This window comes from Xyrauchen texanus, chromosome 30 (genome assembly GCF_025860055.1).
Source record: "Xyrauchen texanus isolate HMW12.3.18 chromosome 30, RBS_HiC_50CHRs, whole genome shotgun sequence".
In the NCBI taxonomy this organism is placed as follows: Eukaryota; Metazoa; Chordata; class Actinopteri; order Cypriniformes; family Catostomidae; genus Xyrauchen; species Xyrauchen texanus.
The window spans coordinates 2,351,905-2,374,479 of record NC_068305.1 but is presented as its reverse complement, the minus strand read 5'-3'; the positions used below and the strand labels follow the sequence as shown (position 1 = coordinate 2,374,479).

The 22,575-nt window shown below is 36.5% G+C and overlaps 2 protein-coding genes across 13 annotated transcripts in view; both read right to left on the bottom strand.

Annotated features, from left to right (window-relative positions):
* Positions 1-788: 788 nt before the first annotated feature.
* On the bottom strand, positions 789-14,770 carry themis (thymocyte selection associated). Its single transcript, XM_052099040.1, has 6 exons — positions 14,493-14,770; positions 13,477-13,614; positions 10,730-11,191; positions 7,108-8,159; positions 1,264-1,384; positions 789-962 (listed from the first exon to the last, which is right to left on the bottom strand). Exons 1-6 carry the CDS (start codon positions 14,581-14,583, stop codon positions 796-798), a joined length of 2,031 nt encoding a protein of 676 aa, XP_051955000.1. The 5' UTR covers positions 14,584-14,770; the 3' UTR covers positions 789-795.
* Positions 14,771-15,430: 660 nt separating this feature from the next.
* LOC127624282 (receptor-type tyrosine-protein phosphatase kappa-like) overlaps positions 15,431-22,575 on the bottom strand; it is a 247,790-nt gene continuing 240,645 nt past the window's right edge. For all 12 annotated transcript variants that reach the window (XM_052099037.1, XM_052099026.1, XM_052099028.1 and 9 more), the window contains 5 exons: positions 21,461-21,592; positions 18,832-18,957; positions 18,553-18,716; positions 18,036-18,171; positions 15,431-16,446 (listed from right to left, as the gene is read on the bottom strand). In XM_052099037.1, coding sequence (XP_051954997.1) covers positions 16,393-16,446; positions 18,036-18,171; positions 18,553-18,716; positions 18,832-18,957; positions 21,461-21,592 — 612 coding nt within the window. In that variant the 3' untranslated portion in view covers positions 15,431-16,392. The remainder of the gene's footprint in view (positions 16,447-18,035; positions 18,172-18,552; positions 18,717-18,831; positions 18,958-21,460; positions 21,593-22,575) is intronic.

The following is a 22,575-nucleotide window of genomic DNA, read 5'->3' as shown; positions in this document are numbered from 1 at the left end:
TGCACCTGCAGCAAACCTTTTGGCAATAATGGACAATTTGCCGCTACTGGCAAACACTTCTGTGGCAAACTAATTTGCATGTGAACATATGGGTGGCAAATATGCCACAGGGGTTTGCTAGAACTCTCGATTTTTGTGAGGACATTACAAAAAAAGTCCTGTTCTTATCAGACCTGAGATAAGTCTAACTTTACTGTATGTAACAAAAAACTGAATGTCATCATTACTTAAGAAAAAAAGACAACCTGTGCAGAAGGCATGTGTGGAAAACTGAAGAACAGTTATTTGACTGAGAACTTTGCAGAACCACCTTTAAAATCAAAAACATATTTTCTCATTTTTCTGTAAGATTTGATCAGTACTTCACATCTAAATGGGTTCTTTAATGTTGTGGTTTTTATTATTTGAATAAAATGTGTATATATATATATATATATATATATATAAAATCATAAAAGAGGATGAAAACAGGGTTTTGAACTTAATTATGAACATGATCTCAGGACTACTGTGTCATCAGATGATTGTGAACTAATATACATTGACTAGTTCATCTCAGTTCAGCCAACATTTCCCAAAAGCATGTTACATTCAGCCGGCTTTCTTACAATGGGAGTAGATGTGGAAGACCTTAAGATAAATAAATCAAATTCTATCAAGTTTATACTGTCCAACCAAGGCAAAAAACCGTAACTACACATTTTTCATCCAAAATCAGGTGTCTGGTTTCAAAACAAATCCAGTGAACTCATTGCACCATGTACCAGAGAGTGTGTTTCTGTCTCCATAGTGTACTTATATTGTGTTGCTTGGTTTTCCCTTCACACCTGTGGTAATCGGATTCTCTTGGGATGTCCTCCTTATGTTGTCAAGCTGAACTTCATCTATGTATTCATAATCATGCACATCATCATCGCCTTCATTTGTCTCTGTGGATACGTTGTCCAGACTTCGGCCAAGAGCTGAGGAGGATTCAAACACACCCACATATCATTTTACACTCAGGAACACACCTGAATTCTCAATGTTAAAATACTTTCTTCTATCCCGGCTTAAAATGAAGCGACAACTAGAAGGAAGGCATTTGTAGGTTTATTCCCCCCAAGGAGTGTAAGCACGGTGGCTAGAAATACATGGTGGAAATGACACACTTCAACTATTGCAGTATTTGCATCTTTATTTTACTTGGACAATACGCTAACAAACTCTGATAAAGTGCGTGCAGATAACTGTTAAAAGAGGAATGTTGGAGAAGGTTCCTACCTTTGTGCAGGACAGGTTTAGGTAAGGTGACTGGACTGATGGGAATCTTTTTGCCATTTCCACTTTTTAAGTCACTGCAATTTATGGAGTCATCGCGCTTAAAAGGTTCAACATGGAGACTCTGTGCAACAGATGACAGAACATGATGAAATGACTGATTATGCACATTCATAGACACATGCTCTTGTTTTTCATATTTAAAGAGCCAAAGGGGTTTTGGGATATTCTCATATAGGACAAACATTCCATACAAATCTTACATTCACTGTGTATTTTGAGAATCATTGGGAATCAACGGGTTCATCCAAAAACTGATAAATGTGTCTTTTCAGAGGCTTTCAGGGAGCATCCTATAGCTGTCCTATAACTGTTCTGAGACCAGTGCAGAAAGACAGCACACTGGAGGTTAAGTCATGCACTAAATAGGGAGCAAGGGAGCATCCTATATCTCTCTATGCAGTTAAGTGCGTTCACTCCTAAAATCTGATCAAAAGTTCAGTTTCAGGCTGCAGATGATGTTTGGATCACGGGACAATGATAATCAGTACATAGATTCACCATTTATAATGGATCATTTTATTTGAACATAGTTGACAGTGATTGGATGATGCTGAGCAATTTGTTTTGCTTGTTTATTAGTTGCTACTAGTTACATATCAAAAAGGGAAATGGAAAATGCACACAGCAGTCACGCTCTGGTCTCAGGAGGTTAAATGTTACATCTTTGGGGTAGGCCTCAACCAAAAAGGATTGTCCGCTGGCCCGGTGCCGATGGGACAGAGTTTCGGGCTAGTCTATGGAACCGCCACATGTCCTATTGGGCCAGTGCTGTGCTATCGCTAAATGTTACATTCCTAGGTCTTGTAAATGTGTTTTTTATGCCTTGCAAACTTAAACATATGGATTTCTGTTATGTATTGCGCATTGATGTTGCAAATTCTGCAGACAGACTTAATAAAAGGTGACATTGTCTAAGAGATTTAGTCCAAATTATATGTCATAGTCTTAGAAGCGTTAGTTAGAATGAGAGGAAAATTATAAAGCAATCAGTAATATGTTTCATTGTATTCCATAATTTTCTTTCAAAGCTGTTTTTTGTGAATAAAACATAACATTTATTGTAAGGCTGTCAGTAGATTCAAATTTTTAATCATGATTAATCAAATAATTTTTCATAGTTTATCTTGATTAATCTCATATTTAAAGTAGTGAAATTTGACTCTATGTATACTTATTTCCTTTCATAATGCATTTATTTGTTCTTTGGAAAGAACAACACGATAGAACAACACAATGCAGTATGTAACAAAAATGCTTAATTATAATTTTTCAAACTCCACAGTATAAAGACAAAAATTCACTAAAATCGCTCCAGTTCGAGTAACATTAAACATTTCTCAAAGTCTAAGTGGATGTTGACCGATTGAAAGAACTAGTATTCATTGTAATGTGTATTAAACCCTCATTTAATATTAATCAGTTGGAAGACTGTCTTTTCACTTTAGATATGGAATCACATGATTTGTTTGGGTTAGGTAAGGTTAGGGGAACGGCCCATCACCAAGGTGATAGGTTTGCTCCGGCACAGGTTTACATTTTTAAACCCTTTCCCAGAGAATATAGATATTTCTCTCTCTCTATATATATCTAAAATATATTTATAGAGAGAGGAGGTTAAGTTTATTGTTGAAATTCTAAAAAGATGCAATTAGGGGTCTTAAGGTTAAGGTTAGGGTAGTGGTAGAGGTAGGGGTTATTTTTCTAAAAAAGACCAGAGAAGTTATAAAATCCCAAATCACTTCATAAATAACAATTATAAATACAATAGGATAAATAGACAAATAAATAAAGTTAATATTATTAAAGATATATAAAAACAAGAATGGGAAAATATACAGACAACCCTCCTTCTCCAATATCATATAGAATAGATGTCCATTTAAAATATTATATATAAAATGTTTTTTTTAACATAAATACGCATACACAAACTTATTAAGTGCTATTAAATAAATATATAAATATAGAAAAAGGAAGAAGACCTTCAAAAAGTGCCTTAATTAAAGAATATTATTTTACACTCCACCCCTCAAACAAAACAAAAGGGGATAAATACCAATAAAAACCATTCCCAAAGACAAAATCATCATCTGTGTATGCATATATACCTACATATATATATAAATTTGTGTGTGTACCTGCCTCCACTTATCTCTTTTGTTTCTCATTTGTCCCTCCCTTTCAGATTCCCTCATTCCGATTCCAATAGGACACATTTCTAGGGAAGTAATTTGTCCCAGATACAGGTAAGTAGTTGATTAATATTTATTCATTTAACCCTATTGGATTCATTGTTTCTAGAGACTGAATCCATTTCCTCTCCACCACTTGTCTCTGTTTTTTAGACCAGGTGACATTTGTTTCCAACCCCATTAAAATTAAGTGCTCTACTTTGTGTTCTTTAAAATATTTATATAAGACATTGTCCTTTTTTCCTTTAGAAATGTTGTATAGGTGTTGTTTCAGTCTAGTCTGTAATGCATTCTCCGTCTCACCAACATAAAGTTGGTGGCAGCATCGACACGCGATTGCATAGACTTCATTTGATGTCCCCAATTGTATCCTTTGCCAAATTTGTTTCCCTTGTCCAGAATGTCTATTTAAAATGAATTTTGACCTAAAAGAAGAGCATTTCTCTGCATTAAAAGTCATTGTAAACTCTATTACAAACAGAAACATCTTCGGCCAAATTAAAGGCTTAAGGGTTTACTCCGACTGCAGTCATGCTGCGTTCAGGTTAATGAAATATTACATAAATATGGTTCTGTTTTATAATAATCTGATATTTTTTTTATTGGCAGTAGAGCATGTTCACTAATGACTTAATTTGGGTCAAATAGAAACACAAAATGTTTATAATCATATACATTCAAATCTCAATAGTTCTCAAAATAACCCCAATTAGATTCTTTGTCTAAATTGTTCATCCCTACGTCCGAGCGTTTCACTAATCGCTCTGTTGGGGCTATTCTAACATTTGACATACATAGAGCCTCAATAACGGTGACACTCATCAAATATATCATTACGTACAAAGATGAGCTCTGAACATCACCTCACAACTGATATGACCAAACAGCAAAAACTGCATTAAATAAAAACAGCAAACAGTAAAAGCTATAACAGTAACTGTATAATTATTCATGATGCAATGCATGCTGGGAACTCACAAACTCTTATCAAATCTGCACCAATGTTCAACATGAAAGTGTTGTCAAAATAACTCTTGGCTAGTTTGGTGGGACATGTATTTGTATTTCACACAGGGCTGGGAATAGAAAGGAATTGAACAATTCCAGTTATTCTTTTAGTACCCTTTTATAAAAAAAGAATTATTTTGAAATGAGAAATGCAATTCTTATTGTATTTACTTCCCTCTGCTGTATGTTACCAAATAATGAGATCATTTCAGATTTGTAGAGAGCAGATATAATAAATCAGAAATACATTTGATAATTTTAACTCTTTAAAAGGTGTGCTTGCAGAATTTTTAGAGACATAAATACAATCCAATAATAGATCCTAAACAAATCTAAACCAACAAGAAATGTGATGACATATTTCATTCATTTGATAAAATTCCACTTATTACAACAAAACTTGTGTATCTTTAATTCAACATTGTCATATGAACACTCAGTCAGTAACTGCACTGCTTGATTTCATAGAGACACATCAGGTCATCAATACATGAACAGTAACAGTTCCAGAGACGGTTTAGACTGTGATTTGTAGCATAATGTTGTACTTCAGGCCTGAGAGACTTCAACAGTTCTTATTGAATTATGAGCTGGACATTTATAACTTGCACATCAGTATAAGATTACTTGTATACCGAACTAAAACTGAAGTGCTGTATGTTTCACGCTGTAGATTCAAAAGAGCCGGCTCGAGACTCGTTCAACTGGGAATGAAATGCTTTTACATTGTAGAGCAGCGCTACTCAACACATGGCCCGCGGGTCGCATACAGCCCTCGACTGAACTTTTGTGGCCCGTGCTATGATTTCATCATCCAGTGGTGTTGCCAAGGGTGGAATGGGGTGGGCCTGGTCTCACCCCAATTAGAAACAGGCCTACCCAGAATATTAGAAATTATTCTTTGACTTCAAATATATATTTATACAATTCTGATATCTGAAATTTTGAAAGAACTTTTGAATGCGCTGCTTCTCTCTTGTTAAAGAAAACTTGGTAAAAAAGATATTTGGGCGAAAAATTGTCCCATCTGTTTTTATCAAGGCCTTTCAAATCCGTATGAATTGTGAGGTGTCCGTGTTCATGAGGATTTACGCTACGCTACCGATAATATAATAACTGGCAATATTGTAATATATGTTCCATTCTTAATGTAATAAAAGTCGATAATGTAATAACATTTCTAAAACAATAACGTAATACCTTTTTGCCCATAATGTTATAAGTTATTACATTATTGACTTTCATTACATTAAGAATAGAAAATGTATTATGTTATTGGCAGTTATTACATTATCGACTTTTACTACATTATTGGCAGCTACACCATGTCTTCAGAAGAGTTGAGGGTGAGAATCAGCTCAATATTTATGCCCTTTTTTACTATAAATCTTCACTTACACTTTCACATCTGTAAGTCACACGTGTGCCTGTTTAGTGTCACTTTCACATCTGAATGTGGAAGTGGAGATGTATAGTAAAAAAAGCCAAGGACAGAGCGGAGATTTTCTAAATAATCATAATATGTGTTCAGCAGAAGAAAGAAAGTTATATGTAAACTTGTCATTTGATATACTGTCAGTAGAGGGCCGAGATCCGCTGCTGGAAACACCGTCAGAGTATTTCAGGACGGTCTTCCAGCCGCATCGGCAGACAATTGTATGCACGAGAACCATTAACGGAACCAAAAGTCATGAAGATTATATGATTCTTGTGTTTTTTTAAAGAATGGCTCGGTTCCCAACCCTAATTTCACATTTCCTAGTATCTGTGACTCAAACAATTGTAATCTCTGCCCTGGCTTCAAGTGAGAACCTCACTGAGCACGTGCAAGGCAGTCAATCACTCTCAAGTCCAATCTTTTGTCGACATCCAAAAACTTCCGTGTTTAACATAAGCGGAGGCACAAAAAGTGAACTTTTATCTGATTCAATTGTTGAAAAGTGATTTAGTATACAGCTGTGGATTCAAGCCATCAACAGAGCTGACTGAAATGAGGAGATCATTTCATTCCATGTTTGTTATTAACTCATAATTACAATAATTGTATAGATAAGAATATGTCTGTATTTATGATGGCTATATGTCGTACTTTCGTTCAGTCATCTAATCTGTCAAATCTAACACAACAGGCTAGAGGTTTCTGCCACCACTTACAGTACATGTGTTGACATTTTGAGGAATGTTCTATATACAAAGATGGTCAAACATGTTTTGTTGACATTGTAACTTATGTTAGTTTAAATACATGTGTACACTTTCTGGCTCAACCACTGTAGCAGTTACAGGTCAGATTTTGCATGGAACTAAGGCAAGAATTTGCTTAAACCCATATTGAAGAGGGGCTGGGGATCCCCCTCCCCCATAAGGTAATTTCATTTTAGTAAAGACAATAATGACAAGTACAAATGTGAACACCCCCCTATGTCACAAGACCGGTAAGTGCACGCAACCCCCCATCCCACCAACACACCCAACAAAATTAATGGTCTCAGACGTGGAGGCAACCCCCCAAAGCTAAACTACAGATGCTACAGTAGTATGACATCGAATCTGTAACAGAAAATGAAATGAACATAGAGTTTACCTTTGGAGAGCAACTGGAGTTTTCAGAGGTGGCACTCTGAGATCTGGATGGCATCATCTTGGGGGGCCGTGGAGGAGGATCTTTGGGTTTTTTTGGAGGTCTTGGAGGGGGTGTCACCATAGCGACAGCATATCTCCTCAGAGTGTAGTAACAGTCCTCGGAGATCTCCTCTAGAGCCGAAGTTCCACTACACGCTGGACTCTCGCCCGTCCAGTGCTCTTTGATGTTAAGGATCAAGTCCGTACGATTCACTGGCACCTCCCTCGACTCTGAGAGATCAAAGGTTGAAATGAGGAGGCAGGGGTCAGAGATCTCCTCCTCGATGTGCAAGCCAGGCACTCCGGCCAAAATGTCAACCTTCAAAGAGAGGTCACGAACAGACACCTTGACGTTGAAGGGCAGTGGGAACCATCGGCATATCTCAGCAATGGTGTATTGACGCTTGTCACTCACAAGCTCCATGAATCCACCCTCCATACACAAAGGGAGGCGCACAGACTCCTTCACGCCCGTTACCTTCAGACAGTCGAAAGCATCTGCTGCCTTCTCTGTCCCATTGTGTGAAACCACACAGCTTTTGCCTTTTGTCACTAAAAACTGATCTCCAGCGTGAACAGAGGCAAGCCCGTTATATGTTGAGTCAAAGTCCCTGGTGGCCACCACGCGTAACTCCTCTGTCTCACTGCGTGCCCGTTCCAGATCGTAGGCGGTGGGGAACTGCCGTGGCCGACGCTTGAAGCGTCCATTGTAGGACTCTGGAATGAGAAAGTGTCTCGGAGCTTCGCTACACATTTCTGAGGCCAGTATTCGTTTTGCACTATAAGCATGATGGATGATCACCTGTTTCGAATGGATGAAGGACTCCAGGTCTGGGGAAAGCTTGAAAGAGCTTTCACATGACAACTCGGCCACCACAGGAAAAAACTCTGCAGACCTCTTAAAAACATCTGGAAGCGAGAGAGGCTGAGCAAAATAGTCGCTATCGAAGTTTTCTGTGACATCCACCACCTCCACGTCTAAATGTGACGGGATCAGCAAAACCTTTTCGCTAACTGTGGGAAAAAATGTAAAAAGAGGTCAAGAATGGAGGACATATACAATGGTCCACTTTCGTGAAACGTGAGCAGAGTGAATTTCTGGGTAAACTAATTACGCAAATCTCTGTCCTGTTGAATTGAATGTAATAGTTTGCTTTAAAGGTTTTTATGAATATTTTATACAGAAATTTGTTCAGCTCCTGTTTCATGAATGGCCAATAATTCTAACCAGCAAGTCTTTTTCATTAATCTTCCGTTGCTGGACAAGGCTTGTTAATTTCAACTTTAAACACAACACTCTCCTACATCTCATCAATAAATGACACAATGCATTAAAATACCATTTGAGCGCAGTGCAGAGGCACAACATCAATAAGTTAATGATCACTAATTAGCCCGTTCTCAGTCTCATTGGTTAAAGTGACATTTCCTTTATTAGACAATGAAGAGAACAGTTCCACCACTTCACTGCAGGGTTGTGCACCATTCAGAACTAATGAAGAATGCCAATTCAATTCCTGCATTTGGATTGAATTTGGGAAGCAAAAAGGATGTAGAATTGAAATGGAATGAATTTCAGAGAAACTCTCATTTTTGTGTAAGACATCAGATTTTTCAGTATAACATGAAATGAGTAATCATTATGTGATTCCGTCAAAATGTACCCTCTTCCCAGCATGCAATTGGGCATGTGGTTGCATTGTTTGGCTTTATTTACATTGTTGTCATGATAGATGACTTGTTTTGTGATGTCAGGATGAGGTTGTTTCAAAAAAAAAAAAAAAAGATCAATTTGTGGACACAACTTTGTCGTGTTTTATGTACCAAGTTTCGAGGTCTGTGGTGCCATTTTAAAATACTTACTGTATTTTTTTTCTTATAAGTGTTCATGTGATGAGTAAAAATGTGACATTTTTGGTTTAAGACAGCAAACCAATGGCTCTCCATGAAATACACAGTATGTTTGTAGAAATGTGCATGAGATGCTCAGAATATAAATTCCATGTCAATTAATAAAAATTGTCACAGGACTAAGTTGACAGACTTAAAGTTAACTTAGTTTAAATATGTAATTGTAAGGGTGGCCTGGGTAGCTCAGCGAGTATTGATGCTGACTTCCACCCCTGGAGTCATAAGTTCGAATTCAGGGCATGCTGAGTGACTCCAGCCAGGTTCATATAATAAGTTGTTAGGAAATTAATCCACAATGACACATTTAATTAATAGCAATTCATATATGACTTCATATATTAATCAGACAGACTCTTTATCAGTTGCTGATGTGGCAATGATTAATGAATGGCTTAGTTAATAATGAGTCATACATGAACTGAGAATTTTCTGTGCATTAGTTAAGCATGAATTAATGCCTATTAATGCACCCGTAGTGTAAAGTGTTACCAATAAAAATGAATATGTACTGTGCAGTTAATATGTAAAAGACATGGCAGGTTGACATTTTAAGATCAGCATTGCTTTTTAAGTTGAATTATTTTACTTAATTTTAAGTTCTTACAAACAAATCACTTTTTATCATATTAATGATCAATAATAAAATGCAACAATGGTTAAAATGTTTTTTTTTTTATTTTTTTTTTTATTTTTTTTTTTTTACAATTAACGTTTATAAAATGTTTTGTTAATTTTACATGTTGCAAACAATGGTAACTCTTTGTAAATATATACATTTTTGGTAACAAAAAAACATGAGATTTTCACTTCAATAATTGTACAAGATAGCATTGTAACTTAGTTTCAGATTGACAGTTTCACCAAGTTATCTGAAAATAATGTGGGAGACCATTTCTGGTGCTGTCCAGCAAAAACAAAATCTTTTGATGGCTGTTAATTTTATATGATTGATTGATTGATTTTAAAGAGATAAATGTTCTGTCATTAAATGTAATTCTATCTATTGGGGAATAAATAGACATACTTGATGAAAAAATAATAACATAATTGTTAATCACAGAATGTGTCTTGGACAAATGGATCTGTGTAGTGTAAATGTGCTGAATTTCTTTGAATTTGCAATTCAGTAAATTCCACTTCCTATCATTTAATTACAATTACAATTACAACTTCCCGTGGAGTGTGGCCAATTCAATTTTTCACAAAACTCATGATTTGAAAGTTAATTCTGAATTTTGCACAACCCTGACTTCACTGCAATTGTTAATCAGCATTTCTGTCATTTTTTCTCGTTATCGAAACATCTTTAAAACAAGATAAATGTACCTGGGAAGCAAAATGTTGCTGATTAAATGCTTGGAGAATAAAAATGCCAATGGGATAATAAAAATAAACTAACTTCAAGATATATTCTGTAAAAACAAGTCTAACTATTTTACACGTTTGACCTTCTGAAGTACATACATCTTGCTTTTAAAGATGTTTAAATCTTTTTACTGGGAAACAACACTTTTTGTGCAGATTGTTTTGCAGTGGGTTATTAACCAAATTTGAGTACAGTGCAGTGTTATTTGTTTAAATGGCACAATCATTCAGCATCATTTTGTGTAAAGCGCCTTTGAAACTTCTATACAAATAGAACTTATTTGACATGAGGCTCGTGTCATACTTACGCTTTGAAACTGCCTTCAGCTCATACATGGGAGTCAGCATCAACTCTCCGAACACATTCTCCAACAAACTCGATAATAAGAAGTCTTTCTTGAGCAGAGCTTTGACTTCAGTAACTGTCCTTTTCCTGCCTCTGGAGATTTTCCACTCTGCTATTTCTTTCAGAGTGTAAAACTGGTCGTCCTCACACTCCCTGAAGTGGCCTTCCTGTGAGAAGCTCAAGCTAAAGCAGAACTTTGGCTCTCTGTGCAACAGCTCACAGTCCACACGGCCGTCGTTGAGCTCATGGGTGACATCAGTGATTCTGAAGCTCTCTCCCTTTCGTAAGACTCCCTGCGCGAGCTGGATCTCAGAACAGGTGAGGAACACGGGCTGGCCCAGCCTGTGAGAGCTGATCTTCAGTGAGTCAGCCACTTCTTGTATGCTTCGATATGGCTGACTGTCAGCCACTAATTTGAACAAACCTGTCACACACAGTGCATCGCAAAAGGTGAGTCAAATGAAGTTATGGGGACTAAAATGTATGATGACATGCAGAATGTGAGGAGTAATAAAAATGCAAAATACCCAAAATATTTAAAGGTGCACTCAGTGATTTTATTGAACAGAAATAAAGAAATGTTATCCTTGTGTGACCCCGCGTCCACATGTGTGGACATTGTATTTTGGCTTTGCTATACACAACGCATATTTTAAATGAATTTAAACTGACTGAATACTGTACAGAAGACTCTAGACTGTTATTTAAGGGTTAAACTTCTGCCGCACCGCATCATGTGACACAACAGAATGACGGTGATTTCCATGAAGCGCTCCTACGGGTGCAGCGCCAACAAAAGTGCCTCTGGTAAGAAACCTCTTTACGTTTTTTCATTGAAACAGGTTTGGTTGTAAAGACTATTGTCTCTAGTTTCATTTGATATGCCGCTTTCAAAAATATTTATTTTGTGCATCAGCGCGCTGATAAACATGATGTCCACATATGTGGAAAATGGGACCTTATTCCCTCAAAAGTTAAAAAAACATGTTAGCTAGAACATCTGTAACACATTTCTCTTCATTTTAATACAAATCTTGTTATACTTTATTTTGTTATCACAGTAAAATACGGTTCTATTAATTAACATTAATAAATGCATTCCTATATTTACTGTACATTATCACATTGAGAATTAATATATTCATGCAAAAACTGATAAATGTGTCTTTCAGAGGCTTTATATGGAGTTAGGATGAAAATAAAATGCATTTCAAACTGTTCTGAGACCAGTGCAGACAGACAGCACACTGGAGGTTAAGTCATGCACTAAATAGGGAGCAAGGGAGCATCCTATAGCTCTCCTATAACTGTTCTGAGACCAGTGCAGACAGACAGCACACTGGAGGTTAAGTCATGCACTAAATAGGGAGCAAGGGAGCATCCTATAGCTCTCTATGCAGTTAAGTGCGTTCACTCCTAAAATCTGATGAAAAGTTCAGTTTCAGGCTGCAGATGATGTTTGGACACTCAATGATCATCAGTACATAGATTCACCATTTATAATGGATCATTTTATTTGAACATGGTTGACAGTGATTGGATGATGCTGGGTATTACTTTCAATCTGAATTAATTATGCTAATTTGTGAAGTAATGTCTCAAAAAACTCCTGGACACATAATAAACCATTTGATGAAAAAAATCAGACTTTCTATAAGATTGGTATCAGTTAAAATCTCACATCTCACAGTCCCGCTGTTCACATATGTGGACATACATTTTTAGGAAAATTATTTGCTCTAGAATAGTTTGTTTGTTCTAGTTAGAAATCAAAAAGGGAAATGTAAAATGCACACAGCAGTCACGCGAGGGTCTCAGGAAGTTAAACTGCAGGAAATGAACAGTATTGTTGAAAATGATGAGATGACTGACATAAGATGAAGACTTATTGCAGCCATGTGGTGGTGGATGCACATTCATGAGCGCTGCCATGTTGAGATGACATGACCAGATGAATATTGCTCATTTGACCTCAAAAACCACCTGTTTTGACTTACAAAATTTCAATCATGGCTGACTGCAAATTACACATTTTTACAATGGCATCAGTAACTTCTGCTGAGAACAGAAACTTCAATATTACTGAGCTCACCTTTACATAAAAAAAATGCAAACATGCAATAAAAAGCCAGACATGTTCTGTATAATTACATGCAAAAAAAAGAAAAAAAAAAAGACTCAAAACAGGTAGGGTGGGATACGTGTTTAGTATTGAAATGTATCTTAGTCAGGGGTAAAGTGTGTCATTTTTAAGCCTTTAGCAGCACCAAATGGAATTGCAAAAATAATGAGTCTTTATTTGCCTTTGGTTGTGTTAAACGGACAACAATGCTTTGAAAACACCACTGAGGCATAGTGTTACACTTTCAGGGGTAAACCAATTTATATTTATATTTATATTTATGTAGCTTTCTTTGCATAGTAATCGGGATATGAGAAAGGTATTTTTTTTTATTTCTTAGAACATAACATAAATTCACTTTAATTGTTTTTTTTTATCTCTTCACTCATCGAATACGCATTAAAGCAGATCCTGTGAATTGCATTAAAAGGTTGTTTTTTTTTTTTACAGCTTTTTGTTTGTCTCCAAAATAAATAAATAAGATATAAATTGGATGTTTTGTGATATTGACATGTCCCAGTTAACTGTTCACTAAAACAGCCTTCAGGAAAAATCAATTCTCTGTATCTCAAAAAAAGAATTGATACCTGGATATTCTAATGGTATTTCGATCTCCGTGTTGTTGGAGCTTCGTGCTGTGAATCTAGTGATGGTGGTTTCAAAGATTTTCAGCAGATCTCCCGTTGAAAGAGAACACTCTCTTCCAAACATCTCATAAACACAGCCTGAAAAAAATCATTACAGAGTCATCTCATCTAACATCATTACAAACATAGAGCAGTATTTCAGCACTTCTCATTTCCAATCCACTTTACAATTCAATTATGTTAATTCAAGTGACAATAGCAAAAAAAAAATCATTTAAGTTTAAATAAACTTAATTCTACTGGAATGAATATTGTAGTAGCGATCAGTGCAAAATGAGTGAAATTACAGGTAATGCTTAAATAAAAATGAGGAGGTGGATTAGACATTGATTAGAAAAATAAAACTTAACGTTGTTTCTTCAAGTAATCATTTCAGAACTTAGAAATAGCAACTTATTAATATTTGAAAAATCATAGATATCATTTTTTTATGAAACATGATATTTGGTATGACTTTAGTATGATGATAATGCTGTTTAAACACATTAAAGGTCATGTATCCAAAAGGTTAGGTTCAAGAAGGAATATTTTATGAGCTTTCATAAAAGTTCAAATTGGAGCATGTGGGGCAAAAAAAAGTGCTAATTTTAATAATTTAAAAACAAACAGCATTTCTTGGATTACATTGCCGTTTTTATATTTAATGACCAACACACACACAAAAAAAAAAGATTTGATTTGAAAAATGACAGAATAAAAATGATAAACAGATAATATCAACTGTACTTCTCAACATGAATTTCACCTCAAAATATACACTAAATGTTCTGATCATACAAGTCAATGTGCAGTATAAATATACTAAGTTTAACACAGTCCCCTTTTCATTTTTGTAAATATTATTATTAATAACAGCCCATTACTATGAATATAAAATGAATTCCTTTTATTCTTCCCTTGCAATAGCATGAAGGTTCTTGCAACTGAATTATGAAAAGTTAATGACGGACGCTTACCTTGATAGTAGACTCCGGACTGGATCTGTAGCACTCTGGGTAGAGTTTTAGGATCCACAGACAGAGTGAATTCATGCAGTGTCATGGCCATCTTCTGCGCTGTCGTGAACAGGACGCTTTTAAAGCTGTGGACAGGCTGAGAGCTGAAGAAACGGACCTTGTGGGTCCATAAAGCAGAGTCTAGTTAGAGGTTTATCAGGGGGCTAGATGTCAGAGGAAATCCCTGGATGCCCTTCACCCCCTCCAGACGCCCGTTTATCTCAGCAGTGTCGACTGAGAATGAGATTGAGGCGTTCTGCACAGCAGAGGAGGGCAGGAAGCCGAAGCTCAAAGACCACAACTCAACGCATTGTTAAGAGATGTTGCACCAGGTTTTCTGCAAAACTACAGTGACATGTACAAATCCCACATCCTCTGCCAGACTGAACATCATGATATCTGAAGGCCAAATATAAGCCAAAGCAGACAGGGATCAAATAACTGCAGAACACCACCAGTTATATTTATAGAACGTTTTGACCTAAAGGCTTAGGCTTGGATGCTTGGAATTGTTTTTTTAAACAAACATAAAATGTACCTAAATATTTCATTACAAAAGTAACCTTTTAAGTGCCCAGAATGCATTAGAACTCCTTCAATACTGTTTAATATGAATATGAATTCTCATGAAGCTGGTAGAGAGAATGAACAGAGTGGGCACAGCTGGAATCTAGAAGTATAAAACACTCATAAGATAAAATGTACTTTGTTTCAAATTTGCATAATTTTCACTTCTATTTGTGTAATTTAATATAAGTACTGGTGTAGAAAATAGTAATCATAAAGAACGAGAACGTCTAAACCTTTGACTTGTACTGTCTGAATCTGTGACAAAGTCATGAGGAAATTCCAATAACACATTTTAAAGAAGTTCAAAACTGGAGGAACAAATTCTTTAACATGTTTTTTATTCAAAGTATTTTTACTATTTGACATTGTATTACAGCCATAAAGCCAACAACTACAGACAAAAAATACATAACTTATTTCACATGATGGATTTGTTTTTCTTCCTATAAAATGTCCATTCATCTCCAAGTTTTCTCTTAAATTGGCTTTGATCCTAAATACACTAGAATAATGCGTACACTTCATTGAATGCACAATACCAGCACGACACAAATGTGAAAACATCAGGAAAAATAGTGCTCTTCTTTTTCCTCCAAATCTCTTCAGTGTAGAATCATTCACAATCTTTACGTTAAACAGACCACGCTAACACATAAAAGATTGCAAATTAAAAAAAGAAAATACTAGTTAAATACAACAAAAATAACACTGCTTAAATCCGTCTCATCCATAAAAACCTACAGAGTGAATTTATGCTAAATGGGGAATGACAGTGATTGTTTTGAGCTTTCAAAAATGCAAGTAAACAATAAATACAAACAATGTGCTTCATTCCTATAGACAAATTTACACAAGTCTTTGGCTTATGGTCATCATCTGCTACAAAAAAAACACAATAAAACATAGTAAGCCAGCTATTAATGCATAATGCAAACATCCCGAGCCAAAGATACATGCCAACACTTGATCAATGGCTAAAAATATGTGTTTGTTTTTTTAAAAAGCAATTTCCATCTACATTTTTTATTAACAGAAACACACACAAATGAGTGTTTCCAGCATGCAACAGCTCGGCCTTAGTATTTACAACGGCTGCACAGACAAAATAGAAAAAAAAAAAAAAAAACATAAAAAGGATCTTAAACTAGGTTTCCGGCACTTGAACCCCTTAAAACTTGACACAGAGAATTTAAAAATGGAGACATTTACACAGCACCCAAATATGAAATAATGCTTCAACACAATCAGCTGCTCAGACACGGAGATGTGTCCATGTGAGATGATGTCTGCATTACGACGTCTCGATGTACTCCAGGGCCAGATCGTAGCAAAAACGGTACTGCTCCTACAAAGCAACATGGGAATAATAAGCCTTCCTGTCAAACAACATAACCTACATTCAGTGTGTGGCACTGATGAACACTATCCAGAGCGCTGTTGTTGAAACCCTGACCTTTCACAGAAGCACTGTGGCTGTGTCTTTAAAGAGGTGACTCCACTTTGAGTGCAGGTGTAAACTGTGCAAAGGAAGTGGGGAGCTACTCAAAGCCACAACAATTTATCACGAAATATGAACCACTGATAAGCCTCTCACAAAGCGTTTCTCTCTCAGCACGAGTCTCTTTCTTATGTACCATTTATTTACTTACCCCAAATGACCCTATTTACTTAAACAATACTCGTTCCTGAACAAAATGTGAATGTGATCAGTGTGTGTTCATTAATCCCTAATATTCTCTTTGCTAAGAGTTTAATTAATCGTTAATAATACATTTACAAATGCATTATAAAGCATGTGGTTATAACAACATGAATAAAAAGGGTGACTTTCATGCAATACTTGCCAAATATTGAACTATTTTACCTCAAATGATATGCTAAATGCTTTATAAACTTATTGAACATTAGTAACCTATGAAAATATACCTTAATGTAAAGTAGACACATTTAAAGAATTCATTAATGAGTTACAAACATTTGAAATGTATGTGCATAAAGTTCTTTATGGTTTAATGGGCATCAGGCTTTATTATATCACATCTGCTGTGAATGAGCATGAAGAACTGAAAAGTGTTTTTGTAGAGGACTTTAGCTAACTAGGATTAGTTAAGTTGGATCAGCACCATCAATGTAACAAGGAAAGTGACAACAAGTGTGAGTCAAAATATTAGTCATGAATTTATATCTTCAGTAAATGTAGACTATCAGCTGTTACTGAAATACTCACCAACAATCATGCCACAGTCAAAATCACTGAGATCACATTTTTTCCCCATTCTGATGGTTGATGTGAACATTAACTGAATCTCCTGACCCGTATCTGCATGATTTTATGCACTGCTGCCACATTATTGGCTGATTAGATAACCGCATGGATGATTGTTATTCTTTTTCAAATTTGAATTTAAGTATGAATATGTGATTTATTAAGTATTTATAACCTGTGAGGTAAAATGGCTTATTATATGGCAAGTTGTACATTAAAGTTCACCTTTTTATTCATGTTGTTATAACTGCATTATTTGTGAACCCCTTTATAAACCTTTAACAAAGGGAACATTAATGTTAAAGTGTTACTGAAATGTCACATTACACAGAAGAATTTCATATTGACTTTAGAGAGACTTATTCAAAGTTATAAATATACAGTCTTGTTTTAAATGATGGTGCTTGATATTGTAATCTGTAGGTCTGTTTAAAGACTATTAAAGGAATTTGCTATAAAAGAACTTGTGATTAATGTTTTTATTTCAGATTTGGAGTGATTTTATTCAACTAAATGATTAGGCCTGATGACAACGGTGACATCATTTCTTAAATGGACCAAATGAGCCCTTGCATAAATAATGAAATACCAAAATTTGAGCAAAACAATTAAAGCTGGTATAGCAGATTGATCAGTAGATGTTAATGTTTAAGAGGTGCTGTTCATACCGGGCTGTCCACCATATTGGGCTTGCTGTTCCTCAGACTCTTCACAGCATGAAAGACGTCCACCACATTCTGACGCTTTATCATTTCACACACAATACTGATGGCACAGAACATGCCACTGCGACCTCCTCCGTTCCTACAGAGACAGACGTTGTAAGAGTTTGTGCATGCACGTCCTTCTCATTTAACAGACTTTTGTAGTCTCGGCCTCATATGGAATGCCCACAGTCTGTTCACTGATATTATCTGATGCACACTGCACACAAAGACCTGTCCTTAATCGCTAGTTCAGACAGGAAGGGTTCATCTGATCAACACGCTGATGATTTCACTGATATAACTTTGCGAATAAAATGGAATATCCAATTGTGCTCAGATATTCTTTACTTGTTATTACTTGCCTCAGCAAAACCCTGATATCTATCAAAGGTTCAATGCGTTCGGTCTGAAGGACCCTTAAGTCCTTTAATCACTAGGCTACCACAATCATTGGTGTTCATTACACGCGTACACTCACAGGCAGTGTATAATGGTCCGTCCGTCCCCTTCTTCGCATTCGTCTTGCCATTTGTCCACCTGGAGGATCAGTTTGAGGAAGGAGCGCTTGGAGGCGGGGACTTCCCTATGTCCTACCCATCCCAGGTACTGGAACTGACGGACCATCAGGTAGCCTTCCTGAGGCTTTGGACAAATACAACACACGTACATATATAAATGCATCGAGAGATGTATGTTCTCTGTGGGCTGTTGCTTTGCCAAAATAACCAATAGCAATGTGTTGTGGAAAAAAACTCACCCTGGTCAGGTTGCATATCCTGAAAAGACGACTAATGACATCACAGTCCATGGAGCAAGATATGCAGTCTACCTGTACAGGGCCGTATCTTAGCATCCCCTCTTCTGGCCAGTACTGAGGACAACCCTGTAAACACAGATTACACTATTCAGTAATTAAACACACACATGCGCGCACACACACGGTTTCCCATCGACACTGTGTTGGAGCCGGTGCCCAAAATCAAAGAAGAGACAAAAACAATAAGATGACGTATATATTTTTTGTCTTATATTGGAAAATGATCAATTTTCACAAAATACATCCAATAAAACTAGAAAACACCATTGTTAGTTATTCATTATTTAAATAACTGATTTTAGGAGAGCAGATTTAATTCATATTAGGGCTGTTAATCGATACATTTTTTCAATCAAATGAATTACACAACCTGCTGATTAATTCATCAAATTAATTGCAAATCATATTTGTATGTATACTGTATATACAGTTGAAGTCAAAGGTTTACATACACTTTAGCCAAATACATTTAAACTCAGTTTTTCACAATTCCTGACATTTAATCGTAGAAATCATTCCCTCTCTTTGTTTAGTTAGGATCACTACTTTATTTTAATAATGTGAAATATCAGAATAATAGTAGAGAGAATGATTTATTTCAGCTTTTATTTCTTTCATCACATTCCCAGTGGGTCAGAAGTTTAGACACTTTGTTTGTATTTGGCAGCATTGACTTTAAATTGTTTAACTTGGGGCAAACATGTTGTGTATCCTTCCACAAGCTTCTCACAATCAGTTGCTGGAATTTTGGCCCATTCCTCCAGACAGAACTGGAGTAAGTGAGTCAGGTTTGTTGGCCTCCTTGATCTGACATGCTTTTCCAGTTCTGCCACAATGTTTCTATCAGATTGAGGTCAGGGCTTTGTGATAGATACTCCAATACCTTGACTTTGTTGTTCTTAAGCCATTTTGCCACAACTTTGGAGGTATGTTTGGGGTCATTTTCCATTTGGAAGACCCATTTGCAACAAAGCTTTAATTCCTGGCTGATGTTTTTAGATGTTGCTTCAATTTATCCACATAATTTTCCTTCCTCATGATGTCATCTATTTTGTGAAGTGCACCAGTCCCTCCTCCAGCAAAGCACCCCCACAACATGATGCTGCCACCCCCATGCTTCACGGTTGGGATGGTGTTCTTTGGCTTGCAATCCTCACCCTTTTTCCTCCAAACATAATGATTATGGCCAAACAGTTACATTTTTGTTTCATCAGTCCAGAGGACATTTCTCCAAAAAGATCTTTGTCCCTATGTGCACTTTTTTATGTTGGTTTTGGAGCAGTGGCTTCTTTCTTGCTGAGCAGCCTTTCAGGTTATGTCGATATAAGGCTCGTTTTACTGTAGATATAGATACTTGTCTACCTGTTTCCTCCAGCATCTTCACAAGGTCCTTTGCTGTTGTTCTGGGATTGATTTGCACTTTTCACACAAAACTACGTTCATCTCTAGGAGACAGATGTGTTTATGTGTCCCATGGTGTTTATACTTGCGTTCTATTGTTTGTAAAGATGAACATTGCACATTCAGGCACATTCAAATTACTCCCAAGGATGAACCAGACTTGTGGAGGTCCACATTTGTTTTTCTGAGTTTTTGGCTGATTTCTTTTGTTTTTCCCATGATGTCAAGCAAAGAGGCCCCGAGTTTGAAGTTAGACCTTAAAATACATCCACAGGTACACCTCCACAATAGTACAGTTCTATCAGAAGCTAATTGGTGATTTGTCTAAAGGCTTGACATCTTTTTCTGGAATTTTCCAAGCTGCTTATAGGCACAGTTAAGTGGTTAAAAAAAGAGTTTTAATGACTTCAACCTAAGTGTATGTAAACTAATGACTTCAACTGTAGATATGTTGAATATATTGAAAATGTGTGTATACTGTATATACGTACACATACACAATACATACAGTATATATCTCCTATATGCAAAAAAATATTGTTTTAAACAATGCAAAAAGTGGCTTTAGAAGTCAATATATTATTTGTTTTATTCCCATAATATTGAATATAAGCCCACAGTCAATTGAGATTATCAATCTGTCCTGTTCTCACAGGACGCTTTCTTGCAATCCATCTGTTTTTAATGGTTGGTTAAAGTACCAATTTGTCAGTCTCAGACGGATGCTTTTAGAGCGTCTCACTGGTTTTCAGCTTGAGAATCGGCACATATGTAGTATGCTACATTGACTTAAAAGTAGTTGAAAGTGTGTAAATGGTGTCTGGCGTCCTGTGTGAGCGGCTCTCATTCTGTGGCATTTTTGTTTTTATGTTTGTTGAGGTGAACTGACTGCCCCCTGCTGACATGCCTCGGAAAAACACAAACTAAATAGCACTAAAGTAAATTGTTACATTGACAGCCCTAATTATTACCTAAGTTTGCTCAGCTGCAAGGCTATATTCGCTTACACAAATGTATTAAAATCAGTAAATGTACTGTTTTTTTCATGCCAAACACATTACTTCATTTTAAAAACAGTAGAACGGCTGTCACATACTGAAAAACAGGTTAATTTAGTAGTCACTACTTTTCATTATTTCCCAACAATAATGGGTGAGGTTTATCTAACCTGGGCCAGATCGATCTCATTCAGCATGACGATGGAGGTGCAGCCGTAGTCATACACCAGCCTCCAGAAGTCCTTCACTGTGTTGGGTAACGGGTGCTGCGTCACGATGAATGCGGCTGGCTGCCTATAGCTCTGTGGGACACAGAAAATAATGCATTTCCTGGGAGCACTTTCATTTGCGACATTCACACACGCACGCACGCACGCACAGCACGCACACACACACACACACACACACACACACACACACACAACCAAGACGAAGACCGAGACGCAACCTTTTTCAAGATGACGTGAACATGTATGACTTGTGAGTGAGTATGATCATGCAAGGACCACAGTGATCTGTTCGGACATGACAGAATGATAGAAACATGTCTGTGCACGTGTCTTTTTAAACGTGCGGACGTGATGAATGTTTATATCTGTATGTGATACAATGCATTCATTTTTCTTTGCATGCTCAAGCAAACCCAATAAAGAGAGGTTGAATGGAAAGTGCTGAAATACCACTAAAGCCACGAAACAAATCCAGTCTAACAGAGGCAGGACTGAATCAGAAATTACCTGATATTCTTCTGACGGCTTGGTTAAAAAAAGTCCAAGAGTTTGTGAAGCGTTCGAGGAAGCGATTTAGAATTACCCTCTAAAATCACAACCGTTTTGTATTTGCTGTTATTTTAGCTGGTTTTGGCTAGTATAGCACCATCTCCCAGGGTCAAAGGTCAGTGACCTGTATGGTTTGTGGAAGCTACGTAAAGACATTACTGAATGAACAATTTCCCAGATATCCCGAATGTGCACTCTGAAAGACACGATACAAATCCCATCACAAGCTAATTCACTCTATTATGCACAAACAGCCACGACATATAGACTGCTAGGAGATGGATGCGTTGACACTCTGCAAATGAAACTGGATACTAAACAAATTGCATTGCATTTTTAAATTAGTTTTTAAAACAATCATGCTACTGGAAATGATGTCGCAATTTACTCACTCTAGTGTCTTCCTTCCGTGGAACACAAAAAGAGAAATTCTGAAGAATGTTCACACTGCTCTTTCCATACAATTAAAGCATACAGTGACCAGGGGCTGTGTAGCTCCAAAAAGC